Genomic DNA, 20,354 nt, shown 5'->3' on the forward strand with positions numbered 1-20,354 from the left:
GGTTGTGATCTCAATGCCACCTTCCTGTCCCTCCCACAACCCCCTCCCCATAACCTTTGACAGCCCCAGTCTGTCAAACATCTGTCCAACTCATTCTTGCATAAAGTTAAAGACTCGGCCTCCACTACCTTCTGAGAAAGAGACTTCCACACTTTAATGATCCTTCGAGAGAACACATCTCCTCAGCTCAGTTTAAGAATATGGGGCTGGATTCTCCGTCGTCAGGATGCTCCATTTTGCCAGCAGCCCGGGGGTTTCCCGCCGGTGTGGGGCTGCCCCACAATGGGAAACCCCATTGACCGGCCGGCGTAACGGAGAATCCCGCCGGCGTGGTGAAATATGGCGCAGCGGGGCGGAGAATCCAGCCCAAGAGGTCTACCTTTTAAGACTGCATCCCCGAGTTTTAGTCTTCCCCACGAGCGGAAACACCTTCCCAGGATCCACCCAACCCGGTCCCCTCGGGATCTTGTCGTCTCATTCTCCGGAACCCCAATGGGTACAAATCTGACCTTTCTTCAGAAGGTAAGCCGTGAGTGAACCTTCTCTCAACTACTTCTAACACAAGTATATCCTTTCCTGACTAAGGCCAAAACTCTACACATTTAGATTTGTCATATGTACCGAGGTACAGTGAAAAGTATTCTTCTGCGTACAGTCCAGGCAGATTGTTCCATACATGAAAAAACACAGGTCATACAATAAAAACACAATGTAAATACATAGACACAGACATCAGGTGAAGCATCCGGAATATAGTGCTGACAATAGTCGGGAAGCTGTGTAGAGAAATCAGTTCAGACCTTTAGAGGGGAATTCAGGAGTCTGGTAACAGCGGGGAAGAAGCTGTTTTTGAATATGTTAGTGCGTGTTCTCAGACTTTTGTATTTTCTGCGCGATGGAAGAAGTTGGAAGAGTGAGTAAGCTGGGTGGGAGGGATCTTTGATTATGCTGCCGGCTTTCCCCAGGCAGCGGGAGGTGTAGACAGATTCAATGGATGAGAGGCGGTTTGTGCGATGGACTGGACGGTGTTCACGACTCTCTGTAGTTTCTTACGGTCTTGGACCGAGCAGTTGCCATACCAGGCTGTGATGCAGCCAGATAGGATGCTTTCTCTGTTGCATTTGTAAAAATTGGGAAGAGGCAATGTGGACATGCCAAATTTCCTTAGTTTCCTGAGGACGTATAGGCGCTGTTGTGCTTTCTTGGTCGACGTGGGTGGACCAGGACAGATTGTTGGTGATGTGCACACCTCGGAATTTGAAGCTGTCAACTATCTCCACCTTGGCACCATTGATCCAGACAGGGGTGGGTACAACACTTTGTTTCCTGAAGTCGATGATCAGCTCCTTAGTTTTGTTGACATTGAGGGTGATTATGCCACAGTATTCCAGATGTGGTCTCACCAAGTCCCTGTACAGCTGCAGCAAAACAACCCCACTTTTATAATCCATTCCCCTTGCAATAAACAGCAACATTCAACAAGGTGGCACAGTAGTTAGCACTGCTGCCTCACAGTAGCAGGATCCCAGGTTCAATTCCGTCCTTGGGTGACTGTGTGGTGTTTGCACGTTCTCCCCGTGTATTCGTGGGTTTCCTCCGGGTGCTCCGGTTTCCTCCCACAGTCCAAAGATGTGCAGGTTAGGTGGATTGGCCATGATAAATTGCCCCTTACTGTCCCACAGGTTAGGTAGGATTCCTGGGTTGGCCGTGGGGGGGGGGGGGGGGGGGGGGGCTAGGTAGGGTGTTCTCTCAGTGGGTCAGTGCAGACTTGCTGGGCCGAATGGCCTCCTTCTGCACTGTAAAGGTTCTATGATTGTTTGCCTTCCTAATCACTTGCTGTGCCTGCATATTTTTTGATTTTGTGATTCATGTACCAAGACACCCAGATCCCTCTACCTCAGAGTTTTGCAATCTCGCTACATTTAGATAATTTGCTGCTTTTTTATTCTTCCTGCCAAAATGGACAAGTTGAAATTTCCCCTCATTATTCTCCATCAAATTTTGCCCATTCACTTAACCTGTCTATATCCCCTTGCAGACGCTCTACCTCGCCTTGACAACGTACCTCCCTGTGACCGTACACCCGGTTCCTTCATCCCAGTCATTGATATTGATTGTAAAAGGTTGAGGACGCAGCACTGATCCCTGTGGCACTCCACGGGTTACAACTTGCCAATCACCCAACACATAGATGTGCTTTATATTTTATTGTTATAACCTGCCTGCTCACCACTGGCTGGGGACTAATGACAATCCCACAATCCTATGGGAGTATGAACTTCCCCAATGAGGGGGCGGAGAAATCTTTAGCAGACTCCCTGCACAAATAGAGCTGGCCAGTTTGGGACCGGCTAGAGAGGAGTGAGCAGCAAGGGAAGTTGCTGCTGCTGTTGTTGTATATATATGTTATTGTAAATAAATGTTATTTCTTTCTGTCCTTCAACTTGTGCTGGATTCTTCGTGGCCCTCACAAAACTGGCGACGAGGGTTAAAGTGAATAGCTGTCTACACTGCTGAAGCCACCTCCCTGGATTTCTGTTGGATACAGGTTGGAAGTTGTTTTCTATTACACCATGCCTCTGTATGGACGTTTGGATGTTTTTGATGCTGCGCTGGAAAGCTAGAGCCAGTACGCACAATGGGATGCGTTACTATTTCCGGGCAAACAACATCACCGAAAACAAGCGCAGGTGGTCATTTTGCCCACCGCCTGCATACGTTTGGGGTGATTAGGAGCCTTACGTACCCAGCTGCGTCGGACACCAAGGCGTTTGATGAACTTGTGAACTTAGTGGGGCAACATTTTAACCCAACTCCGTCCACGATAGTCCAGCTTTACCAGTTTAATACCGCTGAGAGGACCCCAGGAGAATCCCTTGCCGACTTTCTATCCAGGCTACGCAGGATTGTGGAGTACTGTGACTATGGTGAGACCTTGTCAGAAATGTTACGTGACCGTTTGGTTTGCGGTATTAACAATGCGGCCACCCAGAGAAAGTTGTTAGCTGAGCCAACATTAATTTTTCAACAGGCCATTCAAATAGCATTGTCCCGAGATTGCACAGAACGGGTAGTGCAGGAGCTACCGGGAATGGAGGTGCATGCCTTGGGGCGCAACCCCTTCCATCCGAAAGCGTCTCCCCGCACCCCTGCGGTACCTTGGTCGGGGCAGCGTCCAGATCATTACCAGTGGCCGTCGGACATTCCTCCCCGAAGGGAGCCTTCTCCAGAACAAATGGATGAGGAGCCATGTCCATGTTGGACTTGTGGGCGCCGACCCGTCGCGGACGCCGGTACTGGGGGTGCCAGTGGTGCCGACGTTCCAACAGAAACTGGGGCCGGCCCAGGGGCCATACCTTTCATTTGGATGAACCTGCAGCGACTACTCCCGAGGACGTGGAGACGGAGGACGACTGCCTGCAGCTGCATTGTGTGGCAGCTCCCCATGTGGCCACCATTAAGGTGATAGTACGGGTCAATGGTCATCTGCTTGAGATGGAGTTGGACACTGGCGCAACTATTTCCGGGCGTGCCCGGTGCCTTACGCCTTGCTCGGGAAGGTAGAAGGGGAGCTCACTCGTTTGGAGACCTTGGGTATTATCAGGCCTGTCCATTTCATTGACTGGGCAGCACCAATTGTACCTGTAATGAAGCCAGATGCCACAGTTAGCTTGTGTGGCGACTATAAACTTAGTGAATACGGCTTCCCGGCTCGACCGATAGCCAATGCCTCACATATGGGATCTCTACGTGAAGCTTGCAGGCGGACTCTCATTCATGACATTAGATATGAGTGACACCTACCCACAGTTGGAGCTGGACCCTGCCTCCCGGCCAAATGTAACTATTAATACACACCGGGGGCCTGTATGAATATACACGGTTGCCCTTTGGGGTATCCTCTGCCTGCGCTATTTTTCAATGCGTCATGGAGGTCATTTTGAGAGGTTTACCGCGTGCCACTGTCTACTTAAACGACGCTTTGGTTACAGGGACGTCGGAGCAGGAACATTTGGAAAATTTGGAGGCTGTAGTCCGTTTACGTCGCACAAAGTGCATCTTTCAGGCGAAGGAAGTGGTCTACCTGGGTTATCGGGTGGACCGCGATGGTTTGCACCCCATCGTAGAGAAGGTGCGCGCAATTCAACAGGCCCCCCTCCCCCGACTGACACTTCGCATCTTCGTTCTTTTCTCGGCCTCATAAACTATTACGGGAAGTTCCTCCGCAATCTGGCAACTACGCTGGCTCCGTCGCACCTTCTGCTAAAGAAAAATCACACCTGGGTTTAGGGTCAGCCCCAAGAAACCGCTTTCCAGCAGGTAAAACAACAATGGTCGTTGTCTGGGTTACTAACCCACTATGATCCTGGAAAGCCTTTGCTCATCACGTGTGATGCATCCCCGTATGGTATTGGGGCCGTCCTGTCCCACAGATGGAGAACGGGGCCGAGCGGCCGACAGCTTTCGCTTCCCGCACATTGACTGCAGCGTAAAAGAAGTATGCGCAGATCGAGAAGTTGGGCCTGGCGGCGGTCTTTGTGGTGAAACGCTTCCACCAGTATGTGGATGGCCGCCACTTCTCTATCGTGACTGATCATAAGCCTCTGCTGGGACTATTCCGAGATGATAAGCCAATTCCACCCATTGCTTCCGCACGGATCCAGCGCTGGGCTTTCTTGCTCGCTGCCTACGAGTATTCTCTGGAGCATAAACCAGGAACCCAGATAGGGAATGCCGACGCACTGAGCCGATTGCCTTTATCGTCTGGCCCCATGTCGACCCCCACGACCGGTGAGGTGGTTGCAACCCTAAATTTTACGGACACCTTGCCTGTCACGGCATCACAGATCCGTGAGTGGACCCAGATGGAGCCAGTCCTGTCAAAGGTTCGGCACATAGTCCTGTATGGGGGGCAGCATAGACAGCTCCCAGGCGAGTTGCGGGCATTTTCCTCCAAGCTGTCAGAATTCAGCGTGGAAGACAGCATCCTCTTGTGGGGGACGCGTGTGATTGTCCCGGAAAAAGGACAGGAGCTGATCCTGAGAAACTTGCACAATGGGCATCCAGGTGTGACCAAAATGAAAATGTTGGCCCGGAGTTATGTCTGGTGGCCAGGCCTCGACACCGACATTGAGAAGGTTGCCCAAAACTGCTCCATTTGCCAGGAGCATCAGAAGCTACCGCCGGCCGCACCCCTACATCACTGGGAATGGCCAGGGCGGCCTTGGGCACGCTTGCATGCGGATTTTGCCGGCCTTTTTCAAGGATCCATGTTCCTTCTATTAATCAATGCCCAGTCTAAATGGTTAGAGGTGCATAAGATGGGAGGCACAACGTCCTGCGCAACAATCGAGAAGATGCGTTTGACTTTCAGTACGCATGGCCTCCCCGAGGTGCTGGTCACGGACAACGGCACTCCGTTCACAAGTGAGGAGTTTGCGAGGTTCATGAAGATGAACGGCATGCGCCATATCCCCACCGCTCCATACCACCCAGCTTCAAATGGGTTGGCGGAGCGCGCAGTGCAGATATTCAAACAAGGCCTAAAGAAGCAGTCTTCCGGGTCGATGGACACGAGACTGGCTCGTTTTTTGTTTTCATATAGGACCACCCCCCATGCGGTGACTGGTGTAGCTCCCGTGGAACTCCTAATGGGCCGGAGAGCCGCCTGAGCATGGTTTGCCCGGACATTGGCGCAAAAGTACGCCGCACACAAGAACAGCAGGGACATGGTTTTTCTCGGCATCGGCCGATTCAGCAGTTTGCGCCCGGTGACCCAGTGTTCATTCGAAATTTTGCTGATGGTGCAAATGGAGCAGTCCCTGGCGTTATCTTTCGCCGAACGGGCCCTATCTCTTACCAGGTGCAAGCCCAGGGCCATCTCCAGCGCAAACATGTAGACCACGTTCGGTCCAGAAGACCATCCCTTCCAAAGATTCCCCGCCCCAGGAACTCATTAGTACAGCCACAGAGACCAGACGTAGTGGAGAGTATTCCTCACAATCTTCCTCTGGCACCGCACTCAAAGCCTGCGCAGGTCGTTGCAGAACCGTGTGGAGATAGAGACGCCGAGATGACGGAGGTAGCAGACTCCGACTCTGAGATGGAGACACAGGACACCTCAGAGGGGGAATCCTCGGGCCCATGGGCCGTGGATGTACAACCGTTACGCCGTTCATCACGGAAGCGCCGGTCTCCGTCTCGTTACACGCCGCCCGATCCAGCGCCTCGTGCAAATGGTGTCCGGCCTGCGGCAAAACGAGTCCGACGCCCTCCTTCGCCAGGGTCTTCGGTGGATTCCTTGGACTTTGGGGGGGAGGGATGTTATAACCTGCCTGCTTACCATTGGCTGGGGACTAATGACAATCCCACAATCCTCTGGGAGTATTAGCTTCCGCAATGAGGGGGACGGAGAAATCATTGGCAGATTCCCTGCATAAATAAATCTGGCCAGTTTGGAACCAGCTAGAGAGGAGTTGCTGCTGCTGCTGCGTGTATATATATATATATGTTATTGTAAATAAATGTTATTTCTTTCTATCCTTCAACGCGTGCTGGATTCTTCGTGGCCCTCACAAAATTTATACTTATTCAATTTAAATTTGATCAGCTGCCGTGGTGGGATGTGAACCCATGCCTCCAGAGCATAAGCCTAGGCCCCTGGATTACTAGTCCAGTTCCTTTTTAAAGGGGTTGCAGAAACAGAGTGACCTGGGGGTGCAGGGGTACAAGTCTCGGCTTTATAAACAGAGAAATGGAGAACAAAAGAAAGGGTTATGTTAACCCATAGTCAGGTGTAACAATTGGGAGACTTTCAGAATATTGATTCTAAGTATTGGGCAATTTTCAATTTATAAGCCTGGTTGGGGGGGGGGCGGGGGGGGGGGGGGGGGGGGGGGGGGGCATAATGGAGTGTTTTAGAAAGGATTTTGTTTTACTTTTAGGAAACAGAAAGTGAAATTGACGAAGGAGTGTGTTTTTCAGTCTGGGCTAATGCACAGTTGTTTGCCTGGGGAAGTCCCTGGGGAGTTAATGTGCGTTGTAGCCTGCAGAGATCATTAGATTTTTAGCTTGGGGAGGGGGGGGGGGGGTGATGAGGTGATTGCTGGGTGGAGGTAAGGAAGGCAGAGAGACGTTTTGAGAAACTGTGGAGAGAGGCAGTTTTTGGAGAAAGCTGTTAGAGAGACAGGGTGTTGGAGGTGAAAGTCTGATCTTTGATCTGGAAACCCTGTTCTTTCTTGACACCACAAGTAAAGGAAGATGTTTTTCCTGGTAGGATAATTTAAAAACAAGAGTAACGACATTTTAGAAGCCGAACAGTCTTATCTGAAGACTAGGAAGAGGCTGAAACCACCCAGTTGAAGCAGCTATTTGAAGATATTCAGCCAGAGTCCGAAAGGATTCTAACCAGAGCCTTAGTCTGTTCTGTAAAACAAGTATTACTCTATGGCATGCTGATTTTAAGATGGATTAAGAGCTGCATGTTTCCTTTCTTGTTGTTTAATGGGAAATAGTATAGTTGTGTTAAGGGATAATTGTAAGCTGTTCTATTTGGGTGTGAAGTTAAAAGTTTGGTATTGTATTCATAATAAAGCTTTGCTTCAGAAATATCAAAGTCCTATTTTTTTATGCAATCACTCCTGGAGCGAATCATTCTCTCTGCACAGTCTTAAAATAAGCTAGAATATTGTTGTTTCGGTCCAGTACCCAAACCACTGGTGGCATTTGGTCTGGGATCATAATACAGGCCTCACCTGGAGTTACTGTATTCAATCCTGGGCAACACGTTTTAGGAAGGCCTTGTAGAGGGTCAGAAGCGATTGAATAGAATGATATGAGGGAATGAGGAACTGCAATTTTGTGGGCAGACAAAAAAAGCAGAGACATGTTAAGAGAGGTTATGATAATGTTAGTGAAGCGAAATGGTTCCAATGTCAGGAGATCGTTTTTTTGTCTTTGCATGGTTGGAAAACATTTACAATCTGACATCGAGGATAACAATCCATTCATTGGCTTCAGCTGACGCAGTGCGAATGGCTGTGATATCACCAGGAATGGATCCCTCAGGGCAGGAGTCCACTAGGTTGATTCCAGAGCTGAGGGGTTTGTCGTATGAGGAGGGGTTGAATAGTTTAGGCCAGCACTCTTTGGAGTTTAGAAGAATGAGGGGGAGATCAAATTGAGGTGCACAAGATGATAAAAGGTATGGATACAGTAGACGTGGAGCAGTTGCGTCCTCTTGTGGGGCATTCGAGAACGAGAGGTCAGAATCTTAGAATAAGAGGGAGCGAATTTAAAATTTAAAACAGATTTGAGGAAAGACTACTTCTCCCAAAGGGCGGTGGATCTGTGGAATTCGCTACCCCAGAGTGCGGTGGATGCTGGGACAGTGAGTAAATGTAAGGAGGAGTTAGATTTGTAATTGGTAATGGGGTTGAAGGGTTGTGTAGAACGGGCAGGATGGTGGAGTTGCGGCCAAGATGGGATCAGCCATGATCGAATGGCGGAGCAGACTGGATCATTCTGCCCCTAGATCTTATGAACTGAGAAGTTCAGTACACCAGCAATGGTCTAACTTAGCTGGTCAGAGTCACAATTTCAGACGTTCCTCGTGTTCCACTTGTTTCCCAGATCCATCCTCAAGCAATTGAGGCTTGTCCAGATATTCTGTGCAGAGGAAGATCGGTTAACAGCTGATGCAGATTTTAAATGATTGGCAACAGACCTGGAGCCGACAGGGGACGAGATTTGCAGCAACCTGGTGCGCGGGTTTGGGCGGCACAGTGGCAGAGTGGTTAGCACTGCTGCCTCACAGTGCCAGGGACATGGGTTCAATTTTGGCCTCGGCTGACTGTGCAGAGTTTGCCTGTTCTCCCCTTGACTGGTTGGGTTTCCTCCGGATGCTCCAGTTTCCTCCCACAGTCCAAAGATTTGCAGGTTAGGTGGATTGACCATGATAAATTGCCCCTCAGTGTCCAGGGGTAGACGTGATAGGGAGGGATGGATATGTGTAGGGTGCTCTTTCGGAGGGTCGGTGCAGACTCGATGGGCCGAATGGCCTCCTTCTGCGCTGTCAGGATTCTATGATTTCATTTTTCTTTTTTCTTAAAGGGGCAATTTAGTGTGGCCAATCCACCTACCCTGCACATCTTTGGGTTGTGGGAGCGAAACCCACGCAAACACGGGGAGAATGTGCAAACTCCACACGGACAGTGACCCAGGGCCGGGATCGTACTTGAGGTCCCTGGCGCCATGAGGTGGCAGTGCTAACCACTGCGCCACCATGCCGCACACGGGATTCGATGATTTGGCTGCATTGGAAATGCTCGTAACAAAAGAGAGCTGGATAAATATAAATAAAAGGGAAGACATTTACAGGGCTACGAGGAAAGAGCAAGGCTGTCGGAGTCACTCAAAGAGCTCTACCACAGAACTAGCACAGACACGATGGGCCGAATGGCTCCCTTCTTTGCTGTATCAGGGCACAGCAATCAGACTGCATTGCCAGTCACAATGTTTGGCTTGAATTCTTTGGCAAGTGCATGCTGATATAACTGACTGATTTCCACGAGGAAATGCGACTTGATTATAGCATTCAGCAGACATACATGGACAACACGCAGCTTTCGAACTTTAGGCTAGCAGGTGAGGGTAACACAAATTCGTTGACGGCCCAGCCACATGCAGTAAGATAGAAAATGGGGAGCATTTACCAAAAGTGAACAGATTGGTTTCCGCCTCTCCTCACGAGCCACATTCTGCAGTGCATTTTCCAGAGATGCTGACTCGCTCTCCTGCTTGCAGACGTAACCACAGTTTTTTTCGACAATGGTCCTCAAACCTTTGAACAGAATGATGCTGGAAGTGCAGCCCATCCCACGTGTGTGGAGAGGCTGTTCACCAATCGCTCTGGTCCCACATGGACGGTGTGAAGACGGCAGTCCTTGATGAATGTTCGCAGGGCATCCTCTCCCGTCGCTCGTCTGCACTGCACAGCGCAAGAGCTACAATCCACCTCACCGGATAATTGCAGCTCCCTCCTCTCGTCACCTCAAGTGATGTACAGCAACATGCGACCAAAAGAACATTGCACGGGACTCGAAAGGCTACAGAATTGCTTCCTTTTAGATAAACATGAAGACTTTACTGGATTCAAAGATTTCTTCTTCTTCAAAGATTTAAAGGTGCCATCAAAAGAATCAAATTAAAGATGAAACTATATTTATACACTTCTCAGGGTCATCTTCCCAGGCAAGTAAATTCATCATCTCACAGAGACAGAGGTGAAACGTTGCTGGAGCTGTGCCTTCCCTTGTCCAGGCTGGTTCAGGCAGCACACAAATCCTCCTGCTGGGTTTTGCGATATCGTTCACACCTAGGTGCATCTATTTTGCTGATCTAAAGGCGTCGCGGTTTGTTATTCATGCTCCCACTGGGGCACACGCTTGGAAACGGGGGCAGAAGGAAGCTGACGAACACGTAAATATTCTGCAGCTGCTGCTTAACAGCACTGGCAGCATCAACTGGCTGATATTTATAAATCTCTCTCTCATTCTCCCACCAGCCACCTCAAGAAAAAAAAAAGCCTCCTTCAGTACGCCGACGAGCCAATGATGCTGAAACATCTTAAAAGGGCCGCTCACATTCATATGTTTTGGTTCTGTCCAAAGCTGGGCGATTAGTGGAAGGAGGTTTTTAGGGTAAATTCTAAAGTGGTGCATGTGAAACTGGACCCGGGCCCCCGGGAAGCCATATTGGGGGTGTCGCACCAGCCGGGGTTGGAAACGGGTGTGGAGGCAGATGTTGTAGCCTTTGCCTCGTCAATCGCCCGAAGGCGGATCCTGATGGGATGGAGAGCAGCCTCTCCACCCTGTGCCCTGGCGTGGCGGGGGGACCTGTTGGAATTCTTGACTCTTGAGAAGTTTAAGTTTGAACAGAGGGGAAGGATGGAGGGGTTCTACAATTCATGGGCCTTATTCATTATGCACTTTCAAGAACTGGATAACATTGAACATTAGTTGGGGGGGGGGGGGTGGGAGGGTTAGGGGGAGGGGGAATGTGTGTGTTAATGGTGACTATGGGTGATTCCTGATTCCTTATTGTTATTTGTTTATGTTAACATGCGGGCTAATGTTTGGGAGTTGGTGGGAAAATGGGATTGTTGTTGTTGATATGGGGATTGACATTATATTCATTACTGCTCATTGTTTATTGCTGGTGGGTGCAAATTTGGGAGAAAAGGTGAAAAAGGAGGAGAATAAAAATATTTAAAATAAAACAGCAAGTGGACTGTAATCAAAATAGAGAGGGTTGATTGAGGGTTCCTTCCCCACTGTCACAAACCACCCTCCTCACCGTGGGCAGGTGTCACTGAAAACAGTGCCAGCTGTGACTCCAGTGGGTAGCTCTCTCATCCCGAAGTTAAGGAGTTGTGAGTTCAAGTCCCACTCCGCAGACCTGAGCACAAACGAATCAAGGCTGACAGTCCCATCCTCGGCACTGAGGGAGTGCTGCACCGTCCCAGGCGCTGATTTTCAATGGATACATTAAGCAGGGGTCCCGTGTGCCTTTCCGATTAGTGCCTCTCCCAATCTCATAAGACCATAAGACATAGGAGCAGAATTTAGGCCACTCGGCCCATCGAGTCTGCTCCACCATTCAATCATGGCTGATATGTTTCTCATCCCCCATTCTCCTGCCTTCTCCCCATAACCCCTGATCCCCTTATTGATCAAGAAGGGGTTAGAATTCCCAGAGAATCTCGACAGTGTAGAAGGAGGCCATTCGGCCCATCGATTCTGCACCGACCCTCTGAGAGAGCCAACCAGGCCAACGCCTCCACCCCACCCCCCGTAACCCCACCTAACCTGCACGTTATTGGACTGTGGGAGGAAACCGGAGCACCCGGAGGAAACCCAAGCAGACACGGGGAGAACGTGCAGACAGTGACCCAAGGCCGCAATCGAATCCGGGTCCCTGGCGCCGTGAGGAAGCAGGTGATTGTGATTTGGACAATTTGCTGGATCGGGGGTTCCTCTGCTTGGGATTCCCCTCTGCCTCCGATATGCCTTTGCTTTTACAGGACGCCAAAACGTTTTTGAATATGAAAGCAAAAACATCAGCCGGTCGGGCAGCGTCTGCGGCGAGAGAATCAGAGTGATCGTGTGTGATTTTACGGCCATGTTCACCGTGAGCACTAATGATGATGTGGGCGCGGAATCTTGTGAGAATCGGAAAACGAGATTCTCGCCAGCAAGGTCTCGTGTTCTGATTTTACCCCCCATCCCTTCCCCATTCACACAATGAGATTCCCACCCTCATTTAACTGCACGTAAATAAATTTAAATTTATTTAAAAGACTTCCCTGTGCTAAGCCCCCTCCAGGTAAGGCATTCCCCTCCCTCGCTGAGGTTTACAACAGCTGTCGCAAAACGGAAAGCTGTCGAGGGAACCCGGGGGGGGGGGGGGGGGGGGGGGGGGAGGGGGGGGGGGGGGGAAAGACATTCCCAGTGCCAACCTGGCAGTGCCAGGGGTGGGCCCCCTGGAGCCCCAATGGATGGATGGGTTCCCCTGATACGTGGGGGTTTGCCCTAGTGCTTGTATGAGTGGGGGAGGAGGGGATTGCCCTGTTGCTTGGAGCGGGTCCCCCACGTCCATGGGGGAGTGGAGGGAGTTTCTTTTTGATGCAGATTGGGGCGCCCTTTTCCGTGTGGGCCTCTATCAGGCCCCAGATTCCACGTGCGCAGAGTGCCGGAGAATCTGGGGAGAACGTTCGGCCGTGCAGGTGGAGAGCTACACACCGGTTTCCCCGCCTCAGTCTGTGTGCAGGTTGCAAGATTCCTCCCAGCATCTTAAAGTCCGTATGATGAGTCAAGAAGCGCCATATGGACTCGAAACATTAACTCTGTTTCTCTCTATTAACAGACGCTGCCAGACCTGCTGAGGTTTTCCAGCATTTTCTGGTTTTATTTCAGATTTCCCGCATCCGTAGTATTTTGCTTTTATTGCACCGCGTTTGGTTCTGCCAAGCGCAGCAATCCTGGACAATCTTCTCCCAGGACCCGAAGTTGACATCAAAATTCCTGAGTGGAGGGCAGCACGATGCCACAGTGGTTAGCATTGCTGCCTCACGGCGCCGCGGGCCCGGGTACGATCCCGGCCCCGGGTCACTGTCAGTGTGGAGTTTGCACATTCACCCCGTGTCTGCGTGGGTCTCACCCCCACAACCCAAAGATGTGCAGGGTAGGTGGATTGGCCACGCTAAATTGCCACTTAATCGGAAAAAAGTAATTCCTAAGTGAACCTTAAGAGTATCCTTGTAGCAGTTCCTCTGATCGCCAGGAGAGCGCATCCCAGACTCGAGCCCGCCATCGAAGATTCACTTTTTTTTTTTTATAAATTTATATTACCCAATTATTTTTTCTATTAAGGGGCAATTTAGCATGGCCAATCCACCTACTCTGCACATTTTTGGGTTGTGGGGGCGAAACCCACGCAGACACGGGGAGAATGTGCAAACTCCACACGGACAGTGACCCAGAGCCGGGATCGAACCTGGGACCTCTGCGCCGTGAGGCGGTTGTGCTAACCACTAGGCCACCGTGCTGCCCCATCGAAGATTCACTTTAGTGAGTCAGTGGCGAGCATTGTAGCCACCTGACCTGCCCAACTCAGTTGTGAGTGCCTCAGTGCGCTGTGGGTGCCTCAGTGCGGTGTGGGTGCCTCGCTGCGGTGTGGGTGCCTCAGTGCGGTGTGGGTGCCTCAGTGCAGTGTGGGTGCCTCAGTGCGGTGTGGGTGCCTCGCTGCGGTGTGGGTGCCTCAGTGCGGTGTGGGTGCCTCAGTGCGGTGTGGGTGCCTCGCTGCGGTGTGGGTGCCTCAGTGCGCTGTGGGTGCCTCAGTGCGCTGTGGGTGCCTCAGTACGGTGTGGGTGCCTCAGTGCGGTGTGGGTGCCTCAGTGCGCTGTGGGTGCCTCAGTGCGGTGTGGGTGCCTCGCTGCGGTGTGGGTGCCTCAGTGCGGTGTGGGTGCCTCAGTGCGGTGTGGGTGCCTCGCTGCGGTGTGGGTGCCTCAGTGCGGTGTGGGTGCCTCGCTGCGGTGTGGGTGCCTCAGTGCGCTGTGGGTGCCTCAGTGCGCTGTGGGTGCCTCAGTGCGCTGTGGGTGCCTCAGTGCGCTGTGGGTGCCTCAGTGCACTCTGGGTGCCTCAGTGCGCTGTGGGTGCCTCAGTGCGGTGTGGGTGCCTCAGTGCGGTGTGGGTGCCTCAGTGCGGTGTGGGTGCCTCAGTGCGGTGTGGGTGCCTCAGTGCGCTGTGGGTGCCTCAGTGCGCTGTGGGTGCCTCAGTGCGCTGTGGGTGCCTCAATGCGGTGTGGGTGCCTCAGTGCGGTGTGGGTGCCTCAGTGCGGTGTGGGTGCCTGAATGCGGTGTGGGTGCCTCAGTGCGCTGTGGGTGCCTCAATGCGGTGTGGGTGCCTCAGTGCGCTGTGGGTGCCTCAGTGCGCTGTGGGTGCCTCAATGCGGTGTGGGTGCCTCAGTGCGCTGTGGGTGCCTCAGTGCGGTGTGGGTGCCTCAATGCGGTGTGGGTGCCTCAGGGCGCTGTGGGTGCCTCAGTGCGGTGTGGGTGCCTCAGTGCGCTGTGGGTGCCTCAGTGCGGTGTGGGTGCCTCAATGCGGTGTGGGTGCCTCAATGCGGTGTGGGTGCCTCAGTGCGCTGTGAGTGCCTCAGTGCGGTGTGGGTGCCTCAGTGCGCTGTGGGTGCCTCAGTGCGGTGTGGGTGCCTCAGTGCGCTGTGGGTGCCTCAGTGCGCTGTGGGTGCCTCAGTGCGGTGTGGGTGCCTCAGTGCGCTGTGGGTGCCTCAGTGCGGTGTGGGTGCCTCAGTGCGCTGTGGGTGCCTCAGTGCGCTGTGGGTGCCTCAGTGCGCTGTGGGTGCCTCAGTGCGGTGTGGGTGCCTCAGTGCGCTGTGGGTGCCTCAGTGCGGTGTGGGTGCCTCAGTGCGGTGTGGGTGCCTCAGTGCGGTGTGGGTGCCTCAGTGCGCTGTGGGTGCCTCAGTGCGCTGTGGGTGCCTCAGTGCGGTGTGGGTGCCTCAGGGCGCTGTGGGTGCCTCAGTGCGCTGTGGGTGCCTGGCAGGCCAGCTCGGGTGAGCACCTTAGTTTTTGGGTAGCTTTGCAAAAAGAATAAAAGTGATCCAGAGTCAAAACAAATTTAGGGCGACGTGAACTGACTGAGCCGCCATAAAATAGCTCTGTCTTTCGCACCTTAGATTAATCAATCATTTTTCGCATCACTGCAAAAAAACCTATAAACCACATTCGATAAAACAAATATCATCTGTGTTCAGATGATTACATCATCACAATGCCACGCGTAGCCTAGCATGACCTGGGATTAACTATTGAAGATTGAATCGGGGCATCTCATTAACCACATTATTCAGTGACGGGCGCTGCATGTTCACGTTAATAAACAGCTGTGAACAAACACGGAATGAAGGTGTGGCTCGTCAATACACTAAGGAAATAGCTGGGGGAAACCTCCCCAAGGAACCTGTGTCTTTTTCATGACTCATAATCTCGAACATTCAAACAAACCACACCTTCGCTTGAACCACAGCGCTCGCATTCTTAGAACCCCAATTATTACCTTTATGGATCAGTGAGAGAATTAGAAGAATTTCCTTTATTGTTGGTCCGTCAACTCCATCCCTTAAATGTCTGGCATTTATTGGAGTGAAATTTCATATTATAGCGTTTTAACTTTGAGAACACGGCTTCTCAGGAACCGCATGTGTCGCCTCAGTGGCTGACTCTAACATGACACAATAAGAAGGCCCCTCCATTTCCAGCTCAGATCGTCACCAGCCCTGGGTGTTTTACCACCCTGGGACTCCACAGTACACGGAAGTGTACAAGCCAGTTCAAACCATTCTTGGGCATCCAAGCCAGGTTTCCTTTCTTAAAAATAAACCACACACTTTAAAACCGAAAACATTTCTGGAATCTTTGACGTTTGAAGAGGGAAATGCTTCCACTTACACATTTTAGTGCTCTGTACATCAAAACCACACAGCACCAGTCCAAATAAGAATGGAAGAAGACACATTGCAAAGGCATCCCCATAATGCTCAAAGCAAGAATTTGACGACAAGGTACATAGAACATACAGTACAGGAGGCCATTCGGCCCATCGAGTCTGCACTGACCCACTTAAGCCCTCACATCCACCGTAACCTAATAAACCCTCCTAACCTTTTTGGTCACAAAGGGCGATTTATCATGGCCAATCCACCTAACCTGCACATCTTTGGACTGTGGGAGGAAACCGGAGCACCCGGAGGAAACCCACGCAGACACGAGGAGAAAGTGCTGACTCCGCACAGACAGTGACCCAGCGGGGAATCGAACCTGGGACCCTGGCGCTGTGAAGCCACAGTGCTATCCACTTGTGCTACCGTGCTGCCCAGTACAGAAACAGGTCCATAATACAAGGCACAAATTCTACTGAATGGCAATATTAGAGACACAAGACCAACATGCGAATGCATTCCAGTACTGCCCCAGAAAATCGAGAGGAACAGGTTGATTGATAGTCACAATCTGAAGCTTTATGCTTCAGACTCATTGGTTTCCCAGTACAGACATGGGCTAGAACATAGAACAGTACAGCACAGAACAGGCCCTTCGGCCCTCGATGTTGTGCCGAGCCATGATCACCCTACTCAAACCCACGTATCCACCCTATACCAGTAACCCAACAACCCCCCCCTTAACCTTACTTTTTAGGACACTACGGGCAATTTAGCATGGCCAATCCACCTAACCCGCACATCTTTGGACTGTGGGAGGAAACCGGAGCACCCGGAGGAAACCCACGCACACAGGGGGAGAACGTGCAGACTCCGCACAGACAGTGACCCAGCCGGGAACCGAACCTGGGACCCTGAAGCTGTGAAGCATTTGTGCTAACCACCATGCTACCGTGCTGCCCAAGACTCTCGATTGTACATTCTTCTGGAGTCTTCATCAAGTGGTCTTCAACCATCCCATTCCAACAATCATTCCATTGGCTTTGGAAACACGTCCACACTCATGCCACACAGCCAAGGGCGACACGGTGGCGCAGTGGTTAACACTGCTTCCCCGAGGGCAGCACGGTGGCACAGTGGTTAGCACTGCAGACTCACGGCGCCGAGGTCCCAGGTTCAATCCCGGCTCTGGGTCACGGTCTGTGTGGAGTTTGCACATTCTCCCCCAGTCTGCGTGGGTTTCGCCCCCACAACCCAAAGATGTGCAGGTTAAGTGGATTGGCCACGCTAAATTGCCCCTTAATTGGAAAAAATGAATTGGGTACTCTAAATTTTTTAAAAACACTGCTGCCCCACAGCGCCGAGGATCCGGGTTCGATCCCGAGCCCCTGTCCTTGTGGAGTTTGCACATTCGCCCCGTGTCTGCGTGAATCTCACCCCCACAACCCAAAGATGTGCAAGGTAGGTGAATTGGCCACGCTAAAATTACCCCTTAATTGGGAAATAATGAATTGGGTACTCTAAATTTATTTTTTAAAAATGCCGCACAGCCAATCAGAAAGTGTCATTGTCCAGTTGGTCCAGTGAGTCTTCATGGTACTGAGCAGGCCGAGTCTCGACCCCGCAAATCTCTGGGGGTACAGGGGGCAAGACAACCCACTGGGCAGTGGGATCCTGAATGTAGGATTTTCTTCACTTCCTTTCCTGCTCTGTCGCCGCTCTGCCTCACCATTGGGATGTTGCGACTCAAAGCCTGATGCAGCTTTCTGGGCAAGTTGTCGCCATTCTGAGTGACTGGTAACCAGCTCCTCCCAGTCTTCAGGAGGCTGTACTTCAGGGAGCTCTGCAGATGTCTTTGTACCATTCAGCAATCTTCACTGTCAGTCAAACAGCGATCATCAGTTCCCCACAGCCCATCTCCGCATACTGAATGTTTTAACAGGTCTTCACAAGTCTTCAAAGAAAAACGACAAAAACACAATTTTCTAATGTTTCTGTTATACTTCTGAATTTTCTGCATCCAGGAGACTAATCTTTAATTCTTGGAGACTGCAACGATGACATCCTTAATTTCTTAGGATTTAATAAAAAACAAATGCTTCCAATGGCTTCCTCAATGTGTGAGTGGGTACAATGTGCAATGTGCTATCACGTGATGCAGAATAGGTATTGAAATTGAAAATCGCTTATTGTCACGAGTAGGCTTCAATGAAGCTATTGTGAAAAACCCCTAGTCGCCACATTCCGGCGCCTGTTCGGGGAGGCTGGAATCGAACCGTGCTGCTTGTCTGCTTTGTCTGCTTTAAAAGCCAGCGATTTAGCTCAGTGAGCTAAACCAGCCCCAATTTAGCACGGCCAATCCACCTAAGCCCCAAGGTAGAGCCCCAGGTTCAAACCCTGATCTCCATCCAGCAAATGGCGGCAGCTGGATCAATGTCAATGAGCGCAACTGGTGATCAGAATGGGAAAAGACAGACTTGCCTTCCTACCATGGCCTTCATAACACCAAGACATCCCCAAGTGCTTTACAGGCAACGAAGGACTTCTTGAAGTCATTGTTGTAATGTAGGAAGTGCAGCAGCCAATGGTGACACAGCAAGATCCCACAAACAGCAAATGAATACTGACCAGATAATCTGTTTTGTTTTTCACTGTGAGATTGATCAGGAGTTGGAGGAGATCTCCCCTGCTCTTCTTTGGAAAGTGTTGCGAAATATTTCATCTCCTCCTGGGAGAGCGGGCCTGGTCTAAGATCAGAAGAAGTAGGGATCAGGGGAGGTCATTTGGCCCATCCAGCCTGTTCCGCCAGTCGATGAGATGATGGCTGATCGGATTGCAGCCTTGGCTCGAATTTCCTGAAGTTCGCCATAGTCTTTGACTTCCTCGTCAATCAAAAATCTGTCAGGGGCGGCACGGTGGCGCAGCGGTTAGCACTGCTGCATCACAGCGCTGAGGACCCGGGTTCAATCCCAGCCCCGGGTCACTGTCCAAGTGAGTTTGCACATTCTCTCCGTGTCTGCATGGGTTTCACCCCCGCAACCCAAAGATGTGCAGGGTAGGTGGATTGGCCACGCTAAATTGCCACTTAATTGGGGGGGAAAAAGAATTGGGCACGTTAAATTTATTTTTAAAAATCAAAAATCGGTCTAACTCAGCCTTGCATATATTAAACGACCCAGCCTAAGAGAATTCCAAAGACGCATTACCCTCAGAGAAGAAATTCATACTCATCTCAATCTGAAGGAAGACCCCCCTTATTTCTGACCTGTGCCCCTTCTTCCTTAGTTCCTCCACAACAGGAAACATCCACTCAAGTAGCTTAAAGCATCATTCAACTAATAGCGCAACCCTCTGGAGTGGGACTTGAACTCTTAAACCTTTGAACTCAGGGGTAAGAGACCTACCACTGAGCCACAGCTGGCACTTCAGAGATGAAGTTAAATAAAATCAGTTAAGATTCCTGATCCTGCGCAGTGGTTAGCACTGGGACTGCGGCGCTGAGGACCTGCGTTTGAATCCCGGCTCTGGATCACTGTCCGTGTGGAGTTTGCACATTCTCCCCATGTCTGCGTGGGTTTGGCCCTCACAACCCAAAGATGAAGTATCAGTCTAGATTGTAATGCACTGGAATATCGCTCTAGATTAATTATGCTGGAATATCAGTCTAGATTATAATGTGCTGGAATAGCGGTCTAGATTATAATGTGCTGGTATATTGGTCTAGATTATGTTTTGCTGGAATATAAATCTAGATTATATTGCGCTGGAATATCAGTCTAGATTATGTTGTGCTGGAATATCGATCGGCATATGGTGCTGGAATATCAGTCTGAATTATATTTTGCGGGAATATCAATCTAGATTATATTGTGCTGGAATATCAATCTAGATTATATTGCGCTGGAATATCAGTCTAGATTATCATGTGCTGGAATATCAGTCTAGAGTATATTGTTCTGGAATATCAATCTAGATTATATTGCGCTGGACTATCAGTCTAGATTATATTGTGGTGGAATATCAGTATGAATTATATTTTGCTGGAATATCAATCTAGATTATAATGTGTTGGTATATCAGTCTAGATTAAGAGAGTGGTTAGGGTGTGGAATGGACTGTCTGCTGTGATAGTGGAGTCGGACACTTCAGGAACTTTCAAGCGGTTATTGGATAGGCACATGGAGCACACCAGAATGACAGGGAATGGGATAGCTTGATCTTGGTTTCGGACAATGTTCAGCACAACATCGAGGGCCGAAGGGCCTGTTCTGTGCTGTACTGTTCTATGTTCTATATGTGCAGGTTAAGTGAATTGGCCACACTAAATTGCCCCTTAATTGGGA

At 50.7% G+C, this 20,354-nt stretch overlaps 1 protein-coding gene across 10 annotated transcripts in view; it reads right to left on the reverse strand.

The window, feature by feature from the left end:
• Positions 1 to 20,354, reverse strand: part of dock9b (dedicator of cytokinesis 9b) — a 356,481-nt gene that overhangs the window by 247,300 nt on the left and 88,827 nt on the right. For 5 of the 10 annotated variants that reach the window (XM_038819160.1, XM_038819165.1, XM_038819164.1 and 2 more), the window contains exon 1: positions 9,714 to 10,476. The exons of 1 other annotated variant lie outside the window; for it this stretch is intronic. In XM_038819160.1, the coding sequence (XP_038675088.1) occupies positions 9,714 to 9,875 (162 nt within the window). In that variant the 5' untranslated portion in view covers positions 9,876 to 10,476. Of the gene's footprint in view, positions 1 to 9,713; positions 10,477 to 20,354 lie in introns of those variants that run through there. 4 more of the 10 variants (XM_038819163.1, XM_038819157.1, XM_038819166.1 and 1 more) reach the window with 1 other exon arrangement.

Source organism: Scyliorhinus canicula, chromosome 14 (genome assembly GCF_902713615.1).
Source record: "Scyliorhinus canicula chromosome 14, sScyCan1.1, whole genome shotgun sequence".
Lineage (NCBI taxonomy): Eukaryota > Metazoa > Chordata > Chondrichthyes > Carcharhiniformes > Scyliorhinidae > Scyliorhinus > Scyliorhinus canicula.